Here is a 19,638-nt window from a genome sequence, read left to right as displayed (position 1 = left end):
ACCTTTTCTCTTGCCCTGTGTTTTGCCTGAAGTAGATTTAATCTTTCTGTATCTAAAGTTTTCTTTATGGTTGTCTAGGGAAATTAAATCTAGTTTGCTTGGGTTTTTTCCCAGTCTATTATTGGATATTGTTTTTTGTTTAAACATTTTGTTGTTTAGAACTGCACTATGTTATCGATCAACATGCTGTAACACCAGGTTACATTATTATGCTAATGTGATCCAGATATATATGGAAGCGGCTCTTAACAATGGTTTATGAGGTGCAGCTGTAAGAAATCTTTTAACTGATAGTAAGCCATGAAGAAGTCAAATCAAAAACATGAGTTACTTTTTAAAAAAATAATTATAACCTTTGGCACACAAGCAAATTTATTTATTTATTGTGCTTTATGTTTGGTTGTTGGTATGGCAGGTTTTTTAGCAAAAAATGTGTTTTCTTAGACAAAGTCTTTTTTTTCAGATTGGTATTTAGAGTAGTGGCCAGTTATTCTTGATATTGAATTCAAAGTTAAATTTGAAGAAAGGTTCAAATCAAGACCAACTTTGAATGTTCTAAAAAATCCTATTCACTTTCTGCCCTGTTGAATGGATTGTGTCGGAAGAATAATTTTGAACTGATTTCACACTTTGTATTATGAGACTTAGTGGTTTGAAGAACTTATATTTAACATTTTTATAAAGCATATATACATAAAATGTAAGGAAAATGGAAATGTTTTAAACTTTCTACATAGGGTTTTTTTTTACTGTGTTTATCAGTTCCAGTACTAAAAAGTAACAACTCTAACTCCTTATGTTGGTATGAAATGTAGGTATCTTTTTTGTGAGATATCCTGTTTACAGTAATGATTGTTTCCTTTAAAAGTCTTGTTTACTCCCCTATCTGATTCTGTTAATGTCAGTCAACATGGCTCTGATAGGGAATCAAGATAACACAGACTAACCTATCCTTTGATGACTGTAAATTGATCAGCTAAGTGGAATCCTATTTCTATTATAAATTAATTTTTATTTAAATCCATTTGTTAAAAGGCAAATGCTAGTTGCAGACCTGGCAGTCCAATTACTATCTACAGATACTCATTTTATGTGAACATAGCTATTATCCAATCCTAAATACAGAGACAAACACTAGTTGCATTTTCTTACCCGATTTCAGCAAAAGTAACAGAATCTTTTAAAATCTCTTTTCTGAAATTATTGTGGTTTTTCTTTCTTCATTTTGGAAGTACTTCTTCTTTGTTAGAACAGTTATTAGAAGATTATGAAAAGTGAAGGTTAGAATAAGGCAGCTAACACACTTCTGTAATATTATCTATACTTTCCAAGTTCAAATTTTTAATTCAGATTTTTGTCCCCTGAAAGTGGGACCTTATCTTCTATTTTAAACTCAAGTATCCTTTTCTTAAAAAATGCTATTCATTTTCCTGCTAGAAGTTTTGCTATGGCATTTCATATGTAGTAATCAATATAAAATTAATAATTTATCTGCTATGAGACTGAAAATTACATGGTTTTATTATTTATGTTTATATAGTACCTAAATTGTACTTATGTAATAGATACATTAATTTAGAACCCTTTATTTCACTATGTTTGTAAAGACCATTCTAGGGTCACATTTATGATATGATGGGATAAAAAACACCTCAAGAGCCACAACTTTTTTCCCTAGATCTGTCTTTTCCAGAATTTTAGATCTGCAAATGTAAAATATTTTCCACTATATCCTGGTTTTCTTATCTTCCACTTTGCGTTTAATTTGATCATCTGTTTCATTGCTTTTGTACCCACCACACCCCCAAGGGCATTTCACAATGGATATCAGAAATTCAGAGCTTAATTTCTCACTGCAGTGGTCAAAGAGGAAGTCTTTATTCATACTTATTTCTTCATTGCACTGGATTCAGGCTTTGCCTTGAAATACCATATGCTCCAAACCTCTACGTGTAAAGATAGACATTGGAGGAGAGACACCTTTACTCTAGCATCCTCTCTTCCCTCTCTTGCTCTTTCTTTCATACTCTGCTTATATGGTCTCCTTTAAAGTGACTGTGTGAAAATTAAGTTGGTTCCAACTCTGAGTGAAAGATTTGTGGAAGAATATGAATGAAATAAAGTCCATGGGATTTTGGTTTGCTTGTTTTAGCTATTGCAGCTAATTTAGCTGATGAACTGGTTGGTTTTATTCTATTGGTTGCCATTACTCAGTATTAAAAGACTGAGTTTTTCATATTAAAAGCATAGATTCTGAAATATATGCATACAGTTTGTTCTCTTTCATATGCCCTGCTACTACAAATTTATCTCTATACCAGAACAGAAATAAAGTGCGTGGTGATAATGTCACAAGCCTTTTGCTCATGGATGAATTCCAAAATGATGCAGAATATTTAGTATAAGTTGAAGCTGTTCTGGAAGTTCCTGGCACCTACACTGGTGATAAGCAAAATATGGCATCTCTCCTTTACATATTGTGCTATTTTCACACATTAAGGCAAAGTTACAAAAGATAGTCCAAATCATAAAAGCTTGTTGTCACTCACAGAAGCAAACTCGTCTCCCATGTTCCTCTGATTTTGGCTGTGGGATCCTTCTCTTTTTTCCATTGGCTCTGGCACTCATCAGGCATATCACTTTGTGAATATGCTTCCCTTTGCTAACTGAATTGACTCGGGTTTATTTTTAAAGCATTAGTTCTCCATTGGGGTGGTTAAATAAATTCAGAGAGAAGGGTGCAAATGACTAGCTCCAGTGTGAAGTCAGTGTTAGAACTCTGGGAAAACTGGAAGAAGCAGGTTCCTCTCCTTTGGTGCTTTGAAAGCTCCAAGATCTCCTAAAATATATTGTCAAGCTTTACCCAGTTTTAAGATGAGGACAACAGACTATATTGTCACAATGTTCCAGCTGCTCAAGGATAAAAATATGTACTGCTTACTTCATTTTTTTTTTTAATCTAGTTACTTTAAGGACCTAGGATTCTTTCAAGTTCTCTCAAGGTTATTGTTTTGATATGTTTTGTTCTTATCAGTTTTTCTCTCCAAGAAGCAGGGAAATCCACATCCTACAGATTTTTAAAGACTATTTGTATGTAGTGCAGTATCTCATTCTTCTTACTTATCATTTGAAGTTCTTGATATTTTTATGCCTTAAAACAAATTGACTGCTTTAGAAAAGATAATTAGTTATAAAATCTGTTTCATTTCTGATGCTAGAAAAAAGTGGAGAGTTGTATAATAAGTTTTACACTGATAATGGATGATGGCAGTTTTTAGAAACATGTTTTGTACAGAATATAGTGATCATACCAGAACCTGATGAGTGCTTTATTGTTTAGTTCAAAGCAGCTGTTCAATTAACAATGTTCAGCCTTGACCTATGATCATTGTTTTAAAATAGTAGATTGCATGAACAGTTTTGCATTTTGACAAGGAAAAATTATCATTTGACAAAAAAACAATTAGTTCATAAATCATATGTAAATTTGTTAATGACTTGTTGAATAAAGTATAAGATATTTTTATCACTATTTTCAGTGAGATTAAAACTTGAATCTAGTTGACCACTTCTGCTCAATCAAGTTTGCTTTGTTTTATAGACTATTAAATTCTGTTTACTTATTTTAGACCTACTGAATAGATGTATAAAAATTGTAGGAGTTACTCCTACTTATATTTTAATTAGAATACTTTTAAGGAAGCCTTTACATTTCTTACTTTCTTCCTGAGTCGATGGGTAAGTAACTGCTTCTTTAGAAGGAAAATTGAAAGACCAAAGATAACCTGAATTTTACCAGGATGTTGCACTTCAACCTTGCGATACTCTCAACTGCAGTTCAACACCTCTATTAACTTCTCAACATGTTCACATGAATGCACACAAGAATATCCAAATCAAACCCTGCAGGGAATTGAACTTAATTGTCCATTACTCAGTAGATAAGTGTTATCCTTTTCCAACACACTCCTGAGATTTAAAAGATGTTTGTTCTGAATTAGTGTGTAAGAAGGAACATAAGAGGCTGGGTTGGCTTTGGCTGGCTGCCAGATGCCCATCAGCCACTCCATCCCTCCCCCTCAACAGCAGGACAGCAAGAGAAAATAAGATTAAAATCTCCTGTGTCAAAAGATGAGGAGATCTTACCTTTACACCTGAACCCAATGCACACATGAAACTTACACGTTAAAGACCCTCAGTTTAATTCACTGCCTAAAAATTGATTGATTTCTTGAATCATGAGATTTTTATATCCCTCCTAAACCTTTAGCAATTCTATCAGTGATATATTCCTGAACTCTGAACTTACTTATTAGCTACATGTCCAATTCCTTTCTGAATACTTTTAAACCCCTGGATTAATTAAAGAACTAGTTCAACAAGGTAACTGAACTTCATCTTACCAGTTTTAGTTTGACACTTTCCAGTTTAATTAATAAATGTGAGTATATAACGAGTGAGAGACTTGATCACCATCATGAGTGATTGTGTCATTCAAATCATCTGAATTTTGGAGTTTATTTGATCCTCACTTGGATTAGCTACTAATGTTTGCTGACTTGCCCTTGCCATTCTTGGAACCTGCTATTAGGATATGGTCTTTTCTGCTCAAAGCTCAAAAAGGCATGGTTGCATAGGTGGGTGGCCAAGGCATGAAAGAGTTACTAAGGGAGATTAGTTTTACTCTGGAAGTTAGTAGAGTCATCAGAAAGATATGAACATGGAAATATTGTTGATGTTATCCATCAGATTAGATACAGAATTCTCAAATCTTCAGAAGCTTAAATTCTTATGCAAGATGTAAACAGTGTTATTTTGCTCTAAGAAATGTTGTGGTGTACTAATTTTAAAATATTCCTTTTTTTTTTTTTTTTTGAAGATGTAAAACTTCTTTTCATTTCATTCTTCAATCTAGAAAAGGAATAAAAAATTTAAAAAGTAACTCAGAAAACCCATCCCAAACATATACTGTAAACTTGTAGGGTGCTTTTGTGTGCCTGTAGAATCATACAATCATTGTGTTCCCTTGAGTCCTGACAGTGGTCACCACAGAGAAAGATCAGTGCCTGCCCCTCCTCTTCCCCTCAAGAGGAAGCTGCTGTAGACTGCAATGAGGTCCCCTCAGTCTCCTCTTCTCCAGGCTGAACAGACCAAGTGACCTCAGCCCCCATATAGCTTCCCCTCAAGGCCCTTAAATATCTTTGCTTCCCTCCTTTAGATGCTCTCTAATAGTGTTATACCCTTCTTATATTGTGGCCCCCAAAACTGTACATGGTACTCAAGTTGAGGCCACACCAGTGCAGAATAATGTGGGACAATCAACTCCCTCAACTGACAAATAATGCAGTGCTCGGTGCACTTTGTAGATCTACTTGATGTAGAAATGCTCTTGTAAGATTTATACAACAAATAAATAGTGGTAGTACTAACAAAGGTTTGATTTTTTCCCCTCCCCTCAGTTAGAGGTTTCAGGGACACCTTATTGTGGAAGAGGGCTTGTAAGAAAGAGGGGGAACACACTTTCAGTAGGGCATGTAATGATAGGACAAAGGTTAATAGTTTTAACTAAAAGAGTTTAGATTCAGACTGCATATAATGAAGACATTTTTTACAGTGAGGATGGTGAAACAGTGGGCCAGATTGCCCAGAGAGGTAGTAGATGTCCCATCCCTGGAAATATTCAAGGTGAGGTTGGATGGGATTCTGAGCAGCATCATCTAGTTGAATATGTCCCTGCTTGTCGCAAAGGACTTGGACTAGATGACTGTTAAAGGTGCCTCACAACCCAAAGCTTTCCATGCTTCTATGACTTTACTTACCGTAAGAACTGTGGAAAAGAACTGTCTCTCTGCAGAGAGTAGGGCTTTTAAAACAAGCCTGAATCCTGATATCCAATTCTCTGTACCTGTCCCTCCACTGGAAGAACAGCACTTTCTGACTTCAGTGTGACTTTGGTTATCAGACTAAAGATGTTAGAATTGGAAGGTCCTCTCTCCTGTGGTATTTGTGATCACTTAGGTCTTTTACAGAGATCAGGTGACAGAGCCTATTATCACACAGAATTGTTTGAATTTGATGTAGCGTGTCTCATGAATAGTTAAGGACTGGATATGACTGCCCAGAAGGCTGAGACACCTCCTCCTTTGTAGACTTTCAGGACTTACAAAGCCCTGAACCCCGTTTTGACCTCAGACCCACCCCTGCTTTGTTTGCTATCCTGTTATCTAGTGATGTGAAATGAATATTTTTTATATCCAAGCAATCTTTTTACAGTAACTTTCACAAGTATTTTTCATATTTTCAATATAAAAGCTTTTCTATTTATTTATTTGGGATGATTTATGTAATTTTGGAAACCTGCAAGGGAAAACCATAACAGGAGTGAGAAAAATCTTTCTTTTGTGGCATTCATGCTACTTTACAGTGGATATGGAGACAGTAAAAAATGCTAAAGCCATTAGAGCTGTGTCTCAAGCACTAGGCTGTGGAATTTGATATAGAAATCCGATAGCATGAGATGTACTTCAAACAGAGTGATCTGTATCCCTTTGTATATGGAATATGGACTATTCAGTTTCCAAGAAGGAGGAGAAGCATAGGTAAATATGTTCTGGACCACTTTAAAGGTTTTATTCAGAAGCAAAGATATTTGTACTTAACGCTTACAGGTAACTTTTAAAAATAATTTATTTTTTTTCTCTTTCATATGCTTAAAAGCATTGTTGATATTTAAATAATGTATTTAATGACATAGCATATATTTTATCAAGGATTTTGGTAGTGAAATACATAACTTAATTTTTAAAAGCATATTACCTTGCCTTTCCTAGCTTTTCTGTTGACTACCATTTATGGCTGACTGCTATTGCTACTTTTCAGTAGCTTTTGAAACAGCTTTTCACAGCTTTTGAAACTTTGTGCTGGTGGATGCTCAGTTTGCTGTTCAGAGATCAAAGAAACTGTTGTGGTTTAACCCAAGCTGGTGACTAAGCACCACACAGGCACTCTCACTCCCTCACCAGGGGGAAGAGGAAGAGAAATGGAAGGGTAAAAGTGATAAAACTCATAGATTGAGACAAAGACAGTTTAATAGGAAAGCCAAAGCCACACATGCAAGTAAAACAAAACAAGGAATTAATTCACCACTTCCACAGGCAGACAGGCAGGCGTTCAGCCGCCTCCAGGAGAGCAGGGCCCCATGAGGAGTAATGGTGATGCAGGAAGACAAATGCCATCATTCCAAACATCTCTCCTTCCTTCTTCTTCCCCAGCTTCATAAAATGAGCACACCACCATGTGATATGGGATATCCCTTGGGTCATTTGGAGTCAGCTATCCTGGCTGTGTCTCCTCCCAACTTCACATTCACCCCCAGCCCCCTTGTGAGTGTGACAGTATGAGATACAGCGAAGGCACTGCCCAGCAAGAACAAAAACATCCCTGTATTATCAACACTGTTTTCAGCACAAATACAAAACATAGCCCATGTTAATCAGTGTGAAGGGAATTAACTACTCCAGTCAAAATCAGCACAGATGCTTACATTCTGATGAATTATTATGGAAGCAACACAACAAGAAAAGAACACAGAACAGCCTGAAAGAGAAACAGATTCTAGATTTTACATTCCTATGAAAGAGGGCAACCAAAAAAATTATCAACCAAAATATGTGATGTCAAATTTGATACACTCAACATTTAAAATCCATACTTCATTAAGTAATCACATCTTCTCTTTAATACCTCAGTATTCAAAATAAGAAAATGCCATGATATGCAGAAGTAAGGGGATAGGGTTCTCAGAACCAAATATTTTATGAGTATTAGATGAAAACAAAATTGTGTCTAGAAAAAAATACTGAAGAAGGTTGTTATTTTAGTTGAGTAGATGCTGGTCACAGGAAATGCAGCAGCAAATTGGGTGAGAAGATCATGCTTTTATCTTAGAAAATGCAAATAAGCAAACCCTTCTATTGAGGACTTTATTTTTTTTTAATAATAATTAGAGCTAGTGGGAAAATGTTAAACAATATCTGGCAGGCAAAAGATCTCAGTAAATTTGAAATTGAATCAGTGTAGCATCACACTAGTCAGATGTTAAATCTAATCATCTGCTACTTAGAAAATTAATAGAAGTGTATATGAATACAAAACCACACAGATAGGGCTCCAGCAGCTAATAATTAATTCATTAACTTGTCCAACAAGACCAAGCCCCAACAGTACCTTACTAAGTTGAAGATGTATTTATTTGCTAAGTATTGACCAGTACTCTCTTCATAAATAACAGATAACAAGTTACTGGACAAACTAGCAAATAAAATGACTGGTATAAGGACAATAGTTAGCTAAATGGGAAAAATCCACTGGTGATGCAGCTTCATTTATATATGTGCTATGGATTTTAAGACTAATAGTCTCTGAAGATTACAAAATTAAGTATGTATCATTAAGACCAAAATTTCATAGTGGAAGGAAAAAAAAGTTACATTCATGTAAAAGAAAAAAAAAATAGAAATATTTTAACTGTTCTTTGAAAATATCAGATATTTCAGTTTCATGTAAACAGCTAAATACAGAATAAAATTCCTGTTGCCTTCAGAAAGTTTGGTTTTATTTCTGGGGAAGATTCTCAATTATAGTATACAAAAGTTCATTTTACCTACTTGTCTTTTATACTTGGCATTTTGCTTATTACACATATTTTTTTTCAGAATCCATCTTCTCCTTTTGACATTAAGAATAAACAGTTCTTGTGAGATCAAACTAAAAGTGAGAATGTATGGGCTTTGACAGTCTTTTTAATTTTACAGTCAAAGTTACAATAAGTTGACATGTTAACATGTTTTATGTTTCTGCATCATTTTGCCAAAATTAGGTACAAACATTTCTTGCACCGTTCAGATTAGACTAAAATTCTTCCTGTTGTAAAATTTCTATGAGCTAATCAAAAATTCATTGAGATCAAGTGAGACTGCTATTCACTTAAAAAAACTTTTTTGATTAATTTCTTCAGATACTATCCAATCCAAGCTGAAATATTCTACAGGAACTGTGTTTTCTTTGGAAGTCACTAACACACTATAGAAAAGATAGAATCTTGTGAACCTGAAAAGAAAACAAAACAAAGAAAAGAGCTGTTAAAATACCTTTTTAAAAATTACATATTTAAAAGCATAATCAACGCTTTGTCAAAAAGCTGATATCTAAGACCTACAAGAGAAGAGGAAATACAGTCATTTATCATGTCACCGTCTCAAGTAAACAATTTATCTAGGAGCACTTTTGTATGCCTAATCAAGATTGCTTTCCATAATTTTAACTTTGCAATTATGAAATGATTGCTCTATTTAGATCCTGAATCTGGGAGCTGGTCTTCCTTAAGGGCTGATGAGTTTATAGTTCAGCACGCAGCTTAAAGTTCACTTGACATACAATTAATGTTTTATCACAAGGACTACAGTAAAAGCAGAAAAAAAATGATTGATCAAACTGCAGAAATTTCCAGTCAAGAACTCTAAAATCTTGGAAACCACAAATCTAAGATGATTTGTCATTTTAAAATGATGTCATACGTGATTGAAAAAAGACAATGGGAGAGATTAAAATAGAGAGATTATAATTACTCTTGGAGTTGTAGTCTTTAAAAATATACTTAAAAAATGAAAAGAGATTCAACTGTGTAATGTATGTGCCTTCTTTTTTTGAATCTGTAGCACATGATAGAATATGGTAACCTACAGGAGGAAGAGACACAGTGACACACTCTGTAAATTACATGTTTGAAAGAAAATAATTATGTCATTTACAATCATTTATAATCCCAAAAAATATTACAATAAATTTTCCTATAGATTCAAACATTATCACTACTGCTCAGAAATTATTTATTATATTTGAATTAATGGTGACAGAATATTTAGAAATTCCTGTGTACATAAGACAATGATTTATTTCAGACTCCATTGGGCTTTTTCCATTACTGAAAAAATAAATAAGGTTGGAGTCAGAAGACACATAAAACACAGTGTGTTCACTGTGTTTCAAAACTAGTCTCTCACCTGGAAAATGAAACCCTTTAGTCACTTTTTTGTATGTCAAGAAATTTTCTGCATTTTCATCCTGAGAACTTATAGACATCTGAGGACTCAAATAAAATCTGTTTTATTTCACCAAGAAGTCTTAGAATAAATATATAATAACTGTTATATTCACTTCTAAATATAGAAGTGAATATAAAAGTTATTATTACTAGTCTGCTTACAATATTATTAAACCTCATACTCAAAGCAGCTAATTACTTAAAAAAAATACAGCTAAAATTGTACAGATTCTTCCTAGAATCTACCTCTTTTCTGTGGTGGTGTTCTGTGGTGCTTTTGATGTCCATTTAGACACTCATCACTTTGGTTTCCTTGGGAGGATAAAGATGGCACCATGGGATAGTTATGGCAAACAACCAGAAAGACTAATTCTTTGTCAAAGAGTATGATGGTGATGATTTTCTTCTCCTCAGTCTTGGGTCTACTTGGAGTAATTTAATCATGTATCTCATATGTCCTTTTCTCTGGCTCCAAGGCAATGGGTGTTTCTGTTCTCTGTTCTTATACTCTGACATGATTGCAAAAACATTGCCAGATTCACATTACTGAAACTACTTTACACAGCATTATAATTTTGCATGTAAATAATATATAAATTCTGAATACATATTGTGTTTCCAAATGATATATTCAATTTCACCATATTTACTACTGGAGTTTTAGAATCTCTATATACAATAATTTTTTTCAGGCTGAGCATCTGGTCTCTCCTCTGTAGAAAACTTGAATAAATAAAAATATCTCTTAACCTTTTCCTACACTCCCAGAAACATCTGTAGTCTTGGACTACATACATAACGTGTCCATTTCCTGTGGGTGTTAGGTGCCTGGCAAGCTTGTTAGACACACGAGCAAGAACAAAGCAAATATATTCATTCATATGCAGTGTATTCCTTTACAAATTTGTATCACTATTCTGTGTTTGATAACACTCTGTAGCTGAACTGCATAATCTAAATCAAATACTCAAGTAGAATGTCACAATTCAAAATTTGGGTTTTTAGGAGTTAAACCAGAAAGAAGTGTATTTTCCTCTCAGACCTCTCTAGACATTGTCTTTTAGTTCCCATGCTTTCCTATGGGTACCCAAGCCAGTATCAGTTACTTATGGGATCCCTTAATGAGGTCAGAGAGCACTAAATGAGATAATTCCAAAATCAAAAAGGGAAAGATGAAAAGGAACAGAGAATCCCACCAAAAAAAAAAAAAAAAAAAAATCAAAAAAGAAAGCACATCTGTTGTAGTACAAATTTTTTCTGCCAAAGTGGTAGATTATAAAGGCATGCTTGAAGAGCCTAGCACAAGATGCAGGCATGTCTAGAACCCTTAAGGAATCCTGCCTGGCCTCCATCTCTCCAGAAGCACATGGATCTCATGGTGGTACAATGCCATATCTACCAACTCTGTGCTGATGTTTCAAATATCTCACAGTGTCTAAAAACAGAAGTAGAGAGTCACCTGATAACTCCATTAGGTATTTTAAATTTGAAAAAAGTTGATACAAATGGAATGAGATATGCAAATGGCATGTAAGATGGAAAATTGCTGTGATAAAAAACCCCTCAGCTACGAGAGGAAATCTAAATTTTAAATGTATTTAATATGCATATGATATCTATTTAATGAGATGACTGCATATTTTGCATAATTGTTTCACCTAAAGTTTTACTTTTACCAGAGTACTCAGACATTTAGTTGTGACTGATCTGAATAAGTGACAATAGGATGTATGCACATAAATTATCATACAGATATTTTGCTTCTTACCTGCCGCCTCTCTCCTGCAGTTATGATGTGGTTGTTATGTTTCATTTTAAATGGCAATGAAAACTGTTCCAGATAACATTTAGGACAGTTTGTAGGGTTTAACATACAAATAAGACTTAAGATCTGAAGTCAATGTCCTTTTGTACCTAATAAATAATACTCAAGTATTAGGTTATTTCAATAGTCAGAATGAATTACATTACAGGTCTTTCTAAAAATCTGTAGTATTTTACTGAGTGAAATTTGAATGTTGAAGTTTTACTCATTAAAATTTTTGATTAATTTTGCATTCACTAAACCAAAAATATTATCTCTGAATTTCTTCATATCACCTTAAGTGTAGCAACCAAATTAAAGAAACAAGCTTATCTTTTTTGACTAAATGCAACATAATGATGCCCATAAAAGGTCCACCACTGAAAGCTAAATGGTATCCAACAGCTCTTATAATGATCTGTTTTGCATCAGGAGCAGTAATGTTTACTATGCTCATACATATGTGTTCATTTTAAAAATCCACTACCCATCTAAGCTGTGCCTACGTACCACTCACAAAATTGAACACTTTGGGATAACTGTGTATTTCTTTTCTGCTGGATATATGTTGATACCAAGAATTTTTTATATCGTTGATTAGCTAAATAGATACTAGCTAAATCTACCGTGAGATACAAGTTAGAGTTTTATTCAAATTATTGGTTTGATTTTACATTAGGCCAGCTTAAGTGTTGATACTTACCAATGAATTAGCGTATTGGTCAATGACCAAGCCATTGAAAAAAATGCTTTGATATTGACTTATTAAAAGACTATGCATATGCCATTTTGGGAGACGTAAGCATTTTATTAACTTTTTTTATTAATAGAACAAAAACATACCTTCCTATCAAATAAAAAATGCATTTCCTAAATCATAAATATTCTGTACATAATTCTCCATTTTTCATATTAACATAAATTCTTTAGTCTTTTTTTAATGATATTATTCATAAAGATGCCAATGACAAAACAAAAGATAGCTTTCTAAATACACCCACTGAGGACTTGAAACATATAAATATATGACTGTATACATCTTTAGGGGCCTTTGCTTCTTTTGTTCATGTTTTTAAATTTTCTGGTTATGTGATGCAAATACTATTATAATTTGGCTTTCATATCTGTCATGACTGTAACCAATGGCATAAATTGGCCATTGTATAGAGGAGGTTTTTCTTTTTGACTTTTTGTTTGTTTGTTTTTAAATTTTGTATTGTTTTCCAAAGATTGCTTAAGAAAAAACATCTATATAATATCCATTAGAGTATCTGTTAAGGACACCACGTATATAGTGATCAAAGAAAAACTTTTTATGATCCCCACAGCAAATAAGCTTCCTGGTAAATTAGTGGTACACTATATAGAACTCATCTAAATGTATCTTAAGGCTAAAAATAAGCAAAACATTAAATAAATGCTAATATTGCAATTACAGTATTTTTTTAGCAAATAATTTCCTGACCTTTTGAATTCTGGGCTTCTCATCACTCATATCCTTCCCTCTGATGAGACTAGAAATGCTGATAATGGCAGGACATAACTTATCAGTTAATTTGTGATTTCAGAAGAAGACTGAGACTGAATTTCAGAATAAGCAGCGGTAAACGTATTAAAACATCAGTAAACACCACTGGCATTTGTTCTTACATCAATCAAAATTAAAAATATATGTCATCTCTTCCAGTAAAATTGAGTTTATATATTTCTCAATGTGTGCTCCAGACCAGCCTAGGTAGCTGTAGATATAGCTGCATTTAAAAACAAACAAACAAATAAACAAACAAACAAACAAAATCTAAACACAAAAAACCTTCAAACAAACAAAAAATTTATTCTAACAATGAAAAGAGAAAACGTGTATCTTGGGTAACCTAGACTAACTCTGATTTTAAGGCCACTTTGAACAGTAGCTTGGACTATGTGGCCTCTATAGGTCCCTTTTGAGCTAAATTTTTCTGTAGTTCTAAATTCAAAATAAAATATAAAATAAGGGCTTATCTACAAACACATGAACATAATTTTAATCTCAATCATTAATAAAATATATCATCCTAATCTGCTACACAATTCACCACACATGGCTAACTGGGCTCCAAATGTATGTCTAGGTTTCACTGGTGTGTGTACATAGATAAATTCTTCAACTTGTTCTTTACGCATTTTTGACAGGTAAATATTATGGCCTTTGTTGGTTTGATATGAACCCTGATGAGGTTATTCTCCTAAAACTGAGGAAGATAAGTGTTGTCATATATACATCAAATGAATATGTAGAAATTAGTATCAGCAGATCTTATCAGCAGTGCCGAGTACACGAAAAAATTTTCTTTCGTGTCTCAAACATAGTGGTTTTAATAGAACAAACAAAACCAAACATACAAACAACAAAAACACAAACCTTAACAACCCTGTAACTCCTTTCAAGAGAGCTTTTATTACGGATCTGTTATTTCACAATGACGCTGTTCTTTGAGTTGAAATCAGAAATTTCTTCTCAGAGGCTAAAGTGCACAGTTTAAATAATACTAAAGTCCCTCATTAAAGTGAATCATGGTCCCTGTTCTTTCATCATGTTACTGTGGAAAAATTCAGCTAATACAAATTTTAATAGAAACCGGTGTAAGATATATAGTGCAATATATTTTTGAACATAACCCTAAAGAGTGTAAATTGTCTGGTGGACTGTGATTTCTTTGGTTGTTTTATTTTTTTCAGCTACTGATAATCTGAAATGTATTTAAGTACAGTTTCTACATCTTACTATCATCTATACTAAGCACAGTTTTATCAAACTGTTGTTTCAGTGTCCTTCAAAAATAGCCATTTTATAATCCTCAATTACTATATAAAAATAATTTTTTCAAGTAATGCAAGCTACATATTTTTAAGACAGCTGTCCTTTCCATGATCAAATACTATTCAGAGCAGCAGCCTTTCACATACGGTTTTGTTTTCCAAACAATTAACCATGAGTTGTGCTTTTTTGTTTCTTAGGTTAACAGGATTTCATCTTCCTCCACCTGTGACAAGTACAAAATCTGTATTTTCACTGCGCTTGACAAGTGACTTTGCAGTTAGTGCTCATGGGTTTAAAGTTTACTATGAAGGTAAGACATTCTTAACAAAATATTCTGTTTTTTTCCTCTGGTCTCTATACATACAAAACCTAAACATCCCACAGAAATATACAAAAATACACATACATAACTTTATCCAAGTTACAATATTTGCTTTTCATGTAAACATTCACAGATGCATAGAGTCATATGTCAAACCAAAATATTTAAAACCTTACAATGTATAGTCCGATCCAGACACAAATATTTTATGACCTCTAATAATGGCAAGTTCTTTAAATTCTGAAAAACTTAATTGTTATTGTTCTGGTCCTTCTGATGCATGCTTATTCAAATTAACATCAAGACATTACCAGCTAGTCTTGAATTTTGCTAGATAGTGGAATCTGAAAGTTTTGTGAATGGATTCCTTCTTATATGTTTGCACAGGAAAACTGCTGACTCAGTTCTCTGAATTGACATAAAGCTATTTCTCTATTACAGTTTTCACAATTTTCTATAATTTTCACACAGACACTGAAGTTAATGAGCTGGAACATGCATCCTTGAAGTCCAGAAGTTCATAGTATTGTATATGTACACATATGTGTTGTATGTGTATGTTCCAGGAAGGATCTTGTTTATGATCAAGTTCAATATAGTAGTGTTTGAAGAATTGGTTTATATCATGCATTCATTTTTTAAACACATTTCTTGGTATCAGGACTATGCACTCTGTTTATAGGATATAAACAGAAACTTTTGCTTTTTCTCTTTTTCTTTGCTATTGTGTTTTGTGTTTTGGTTTTTTTGTTTTTGGATTTTTCCCCCCTCTTTTTTAAGGATACTTGGCATTGAGACACTTGATTATTCTGTTTCCATTAAGTGTCTCTGTCAGCAAAGCAGGAGCTACAGTAAACAGCCTGGAGAAGTTCTGAGGCCATTGTTGTACTCTGCTTGGTCCCATCTGCAACAGAAACCAGTGTTTGAGGAAGTAACTAGATGAGTAACACTTTGCTAGCTAGGAAAATATCCAAAAATTGGTAATGCAATGAAGGGCTGCTGTAGAAATACAGCCCAGAATCGCTCTGTAGAAAAATGTCTTCAGCCATTGATATAGTTTACCTTCAGGTATGATGCATTAGAATGTTACTTCATATACAAATTCCCTCCTATATATCAAGATATGAAATGGAAAACATAAAATAATTTTTAGGTCCATCTTGTTCCTTGAGTTATTAGAGAAAATAGCTGAAATTATTACATACTATCGTTTTATTTTCTGGGTTGCACATAAAAAAGAGGTAGATTAGAAACGAGAAATTCAGGCTATATGTAACTGGTTTTGTCTAGATTATAGCCAGTCTGCAGTCGAGTCAATTTTTCAAGCATTTGGTAACTTAAGCATTATTAAAAAAATTTATATTAAAATGTACATTGCACTTCCGATGGTTTTTTAACTATGTAAAATAAAATATATGCTTCTCATGCTTGTCGAATTCATTATATATGGTATCATCTGTCCATCTTATAAACAGTTTACTGAAAAATTTTGCACTGCTAATGCTAACAGAAACATACTGTGCATTTCAGTTATGATAGAGAATAATTAAACCTAAAATGGAAGTTCGACAGTAGACTACAGCTTGCACATATGACTGACTCCTCACATAGTTCCTTTCTAGGTGAAAATAGCATGCTGATTGATAGAAATCAAGCTTCTAGGTCGCTATAAAGTTGGGGGAAATTTTACCTTTAACCACAGAAATCAGCATTTTAGAACAAAACATAAACTTGCTACCTTGAAATTGATACTCATCTTTTTTGAAACTGATGTTTTATTCTGTGAAATTAGGAATATTCAAAGTGTTAGGCTTTACACCAGAGCTTTAGTTCAATGGAGTCTCCCTTACAACAGTCAGATCTACTGTTTTAAGACATGAATCAAGGTAATTTCATTGTCAGAGAATTTTTCTTTCAATACCTGTTTTTTTTTGACTTCATGTGAAGTTATCCATCTTTATACCCAGATGACAAAGAAATGAAAACTCATTACATTACATTCATTTAATTCCTCTTTCCTTGATGTGAGAGAATAGATGTACTTAAATGATAATCACATCAGGGCAATTTCCATTTCTGTTCTTGTACTCTTTGTGAATGTGTATAGCCCTGCAATCAGCATTTTAAGATCTGGTTCTACCTGGTATCCAGTTTTCAAAAAATTTGATTGCCCAGTAGGTTCTTCTTAGCTTTTTGACGAAATGTCTCCATACTTAGAACGCCTAAATATCATGCCTCATAATTTAACGCTTCATTATGGATATGCAATTTGAAATTTAAGATAGAAATGATTAGCAACCTGTCATTGCAATAAAGCAAAATGATACATGTGACATGAGAGGATAGGGTGAGAAGTGGCAATATCTATCTGAAGGGATTAGACCCAGCTGTAATTTGAAAAAGAAGGAACATACCTTTCATAATCAGAGATAATTTAAAACACTTTCTTTTGAAATGCTTTGAAATAGATTAAATAGGTAAATGGATTCCCCATACATGGAATCAATTAATGTTCACTATCAAAAAAACAAAAAAACTCCCAAAGCCTCCAAACATCTATTTTTTCTGACTTCTCATCTGCTTGACAAATTTGCAGTTGAGCTGAAAGTTGACAAGAAACTGCAAAGTACCTGACAGAATCTGTGAGAAATACAAATCTATGGCGGACTTTCTTGATGAAACATATGGGAACATACTCATTTTTTGATCTCCTGAGAATAAAAATGTTTATGAATATATATAAAATTATATTATTAATAGAAAGAGTATGCTGAGCCACCATATGTAAGCCACTGCAATTGCATTCAGTCAAACCAAGTGCACTATAGACCATAAAAATATCAACTCTGGCCTGCTAAACATCAATATTATAAGCCTCAGTCTGCAAACTGTGTCACTCCATTCTTCTCTCCTCTCCTTCTTTCTCTTCTTCTCAAGCCCTCTTTTTTTCTTCTATATCAAGTGGCACATTTGAGTTATCTATGGTACCATTATGCACAAACTTCTCCATATTCAGCTTATTATTCAGAGAACACATCTGATAAACATACCTCCCTATATAGCACAATATCCCTGAAGAAAAATGATTTCGTGAGAGAAAACTGGAACAGATTACTCAAAAGTAATAGACTTCACTTACAGTGACAATAGAAAATGGTGAGGTTCAGTAAAAATTAAGGAGGGATTTAAAAAAACCCGTGGAGCTAATTTTATCACCGTCTAGTGACACAGCATTGCTGGTTGGAGTGAGAAATGGGGAAGTTCCAAGTCTGCTGATTCTGCACCTTTTGTTCTGGAGACACTTCTGTGGAGGTTATTCAGTACCTTTCAGGCTCTCTACAACATGTATAGGTATTAATATCTGGAGGAGGAATGCTATACTTAATGTCCTATTTGATAATTTAGGCTAAGTCACAGTGTAGCTGTGCCTTTTTATTTTATTTCTGATGAGATAATTTGGTTTTGGAATAGAAGAGTTAGATGCACTTTTCCATTTCCTGCTGTCCTAAGATACATAAGCAGCTTTATTCATTGAGAGTACAGGAGGGGAAATACAGCTGCTGAGAAAGAAAGCAGCGTAGCAGCTTGCCTATACAGCAAAGGCAATTCAGTGGACTTAGTCCTGCTTTGAACAGTGCTTTCTTCTGTTCTCACTGTTTTATTTTACAGCTATTAAACAGGTAGCTGACATTGCTAAAATCATTTACTTGTTTAAGAAATGTACTGCTAGAATTTATGGCAATCTTTATTCAAGTTAAATATGATAGACATTTTTGTGTTATCCTGTTGGCTATGGCAAAAAAAAAAAAAAAAATATATATATATATGTATATAGATTACCTTTATAGTGAAAACTCTGAATGCCCAGGAGGTGAATTGCAAATATTTATAATTGTGGTATGAAATATAACTTTATCTGGTTTGTGCTGCTGCACATAATTTTAAAGATGAGTTATAAAATTGCATTATAAGACTGTATAAGTAATGAAATGGTCTTCATGTTTGTACTGGAGTGCTGCTATGGAGTTCAGCAATTCTGCTGAAATGTTTTTGGGAGGGATTTGAGCGCAATGTTAAAAATTTCAAGAATGATCACAGCTTTATGGATAATGGGAGGTGGGGAAGGAAAGAAGGGAGCAGATGGGGTTTATCAACAGAATAGGATTTCCATCTAGTGACTTCTGTGGACTTATCATGCATTTCTTTCAGCAACATTAAGAAAAACTGGTAGCTGATGTGCAGGCTTATTGAAGCATGTAGGTAAGAAATACTAGTAAGATTTAAATGTGCCAGGATGTGGGTGCTAAAAATAATTTTGGCAGTTGGTATAAAGCTAGAGAATGTGAAAAAATGGGATATACTATTTTTAGCTCTCCTGCATATTGAATGCAGAAATGTGGCTACAGATAATCTAAATCTTGGATTCAGCTAAGTCCTAGCTGTATAATACTAATAATACCACTCCTAGCTTAATATAAAATTTGAAGGAGTACTAATGAATTATTGTTTAATGTTGGAGTTCTCTCTAAGAGAAATCCACTGAAAAATTGTTTGCCAGGTTGGGACTGTAGAAGCCACAGACTTTAAGCTCTAAGTTTGTCACCAGGCTT

General features: G+C 33.7%; 1 protein-coding gene across 6 annotated transcripts in view; it reads left to right on the top strand.

Annotated features, from left to right (window-relative positions):
• CSMD3 (CUB and Sushi multiple domains 3) overlaps positions 1–19,638 on the top strand; it is a 612,506-nt gene that overhangs the window by 93,873 nt on the left and 498,995 nt on the right. For all 6 annotated transcript variants that reach the window (XM_048286482.1, XM_048286481.1, XM_048286480.1 and 3 more), the window contains exon 3: positions 14,904–15,016. In XM_048286482.1, the coding sequence (XP_048142439.1) occupies positions 14,904–15,016 (113 nt within the window). The remainder of the gene's footprint in view (positions 1–14,903; positions 15,017–19,638) is intronic.

The sequence above is a fragment of the Corvus hawaiiensis genome, chromosome 26 (assembly GCF_020740725.1).
Source record: "Corvus hawaiiensis isolate bCorHaw1 chromosome 26, bCorHaw1.pri.cur, whole genome shotgun sequence".
In the NCBI taxonomy this organism is placed as follows: domain Eukaryota; kingdom Metazoa; phylum Chordata; class Aves; order Passeriformes; family Corvidae; genus Corvus; species Corvus hawaiiensis.
The sequence above is the reverse complement of the archived record's forward strand: the minus strand, read 5'-3'. Positions and strand labels throughout refer to the sequence as shown.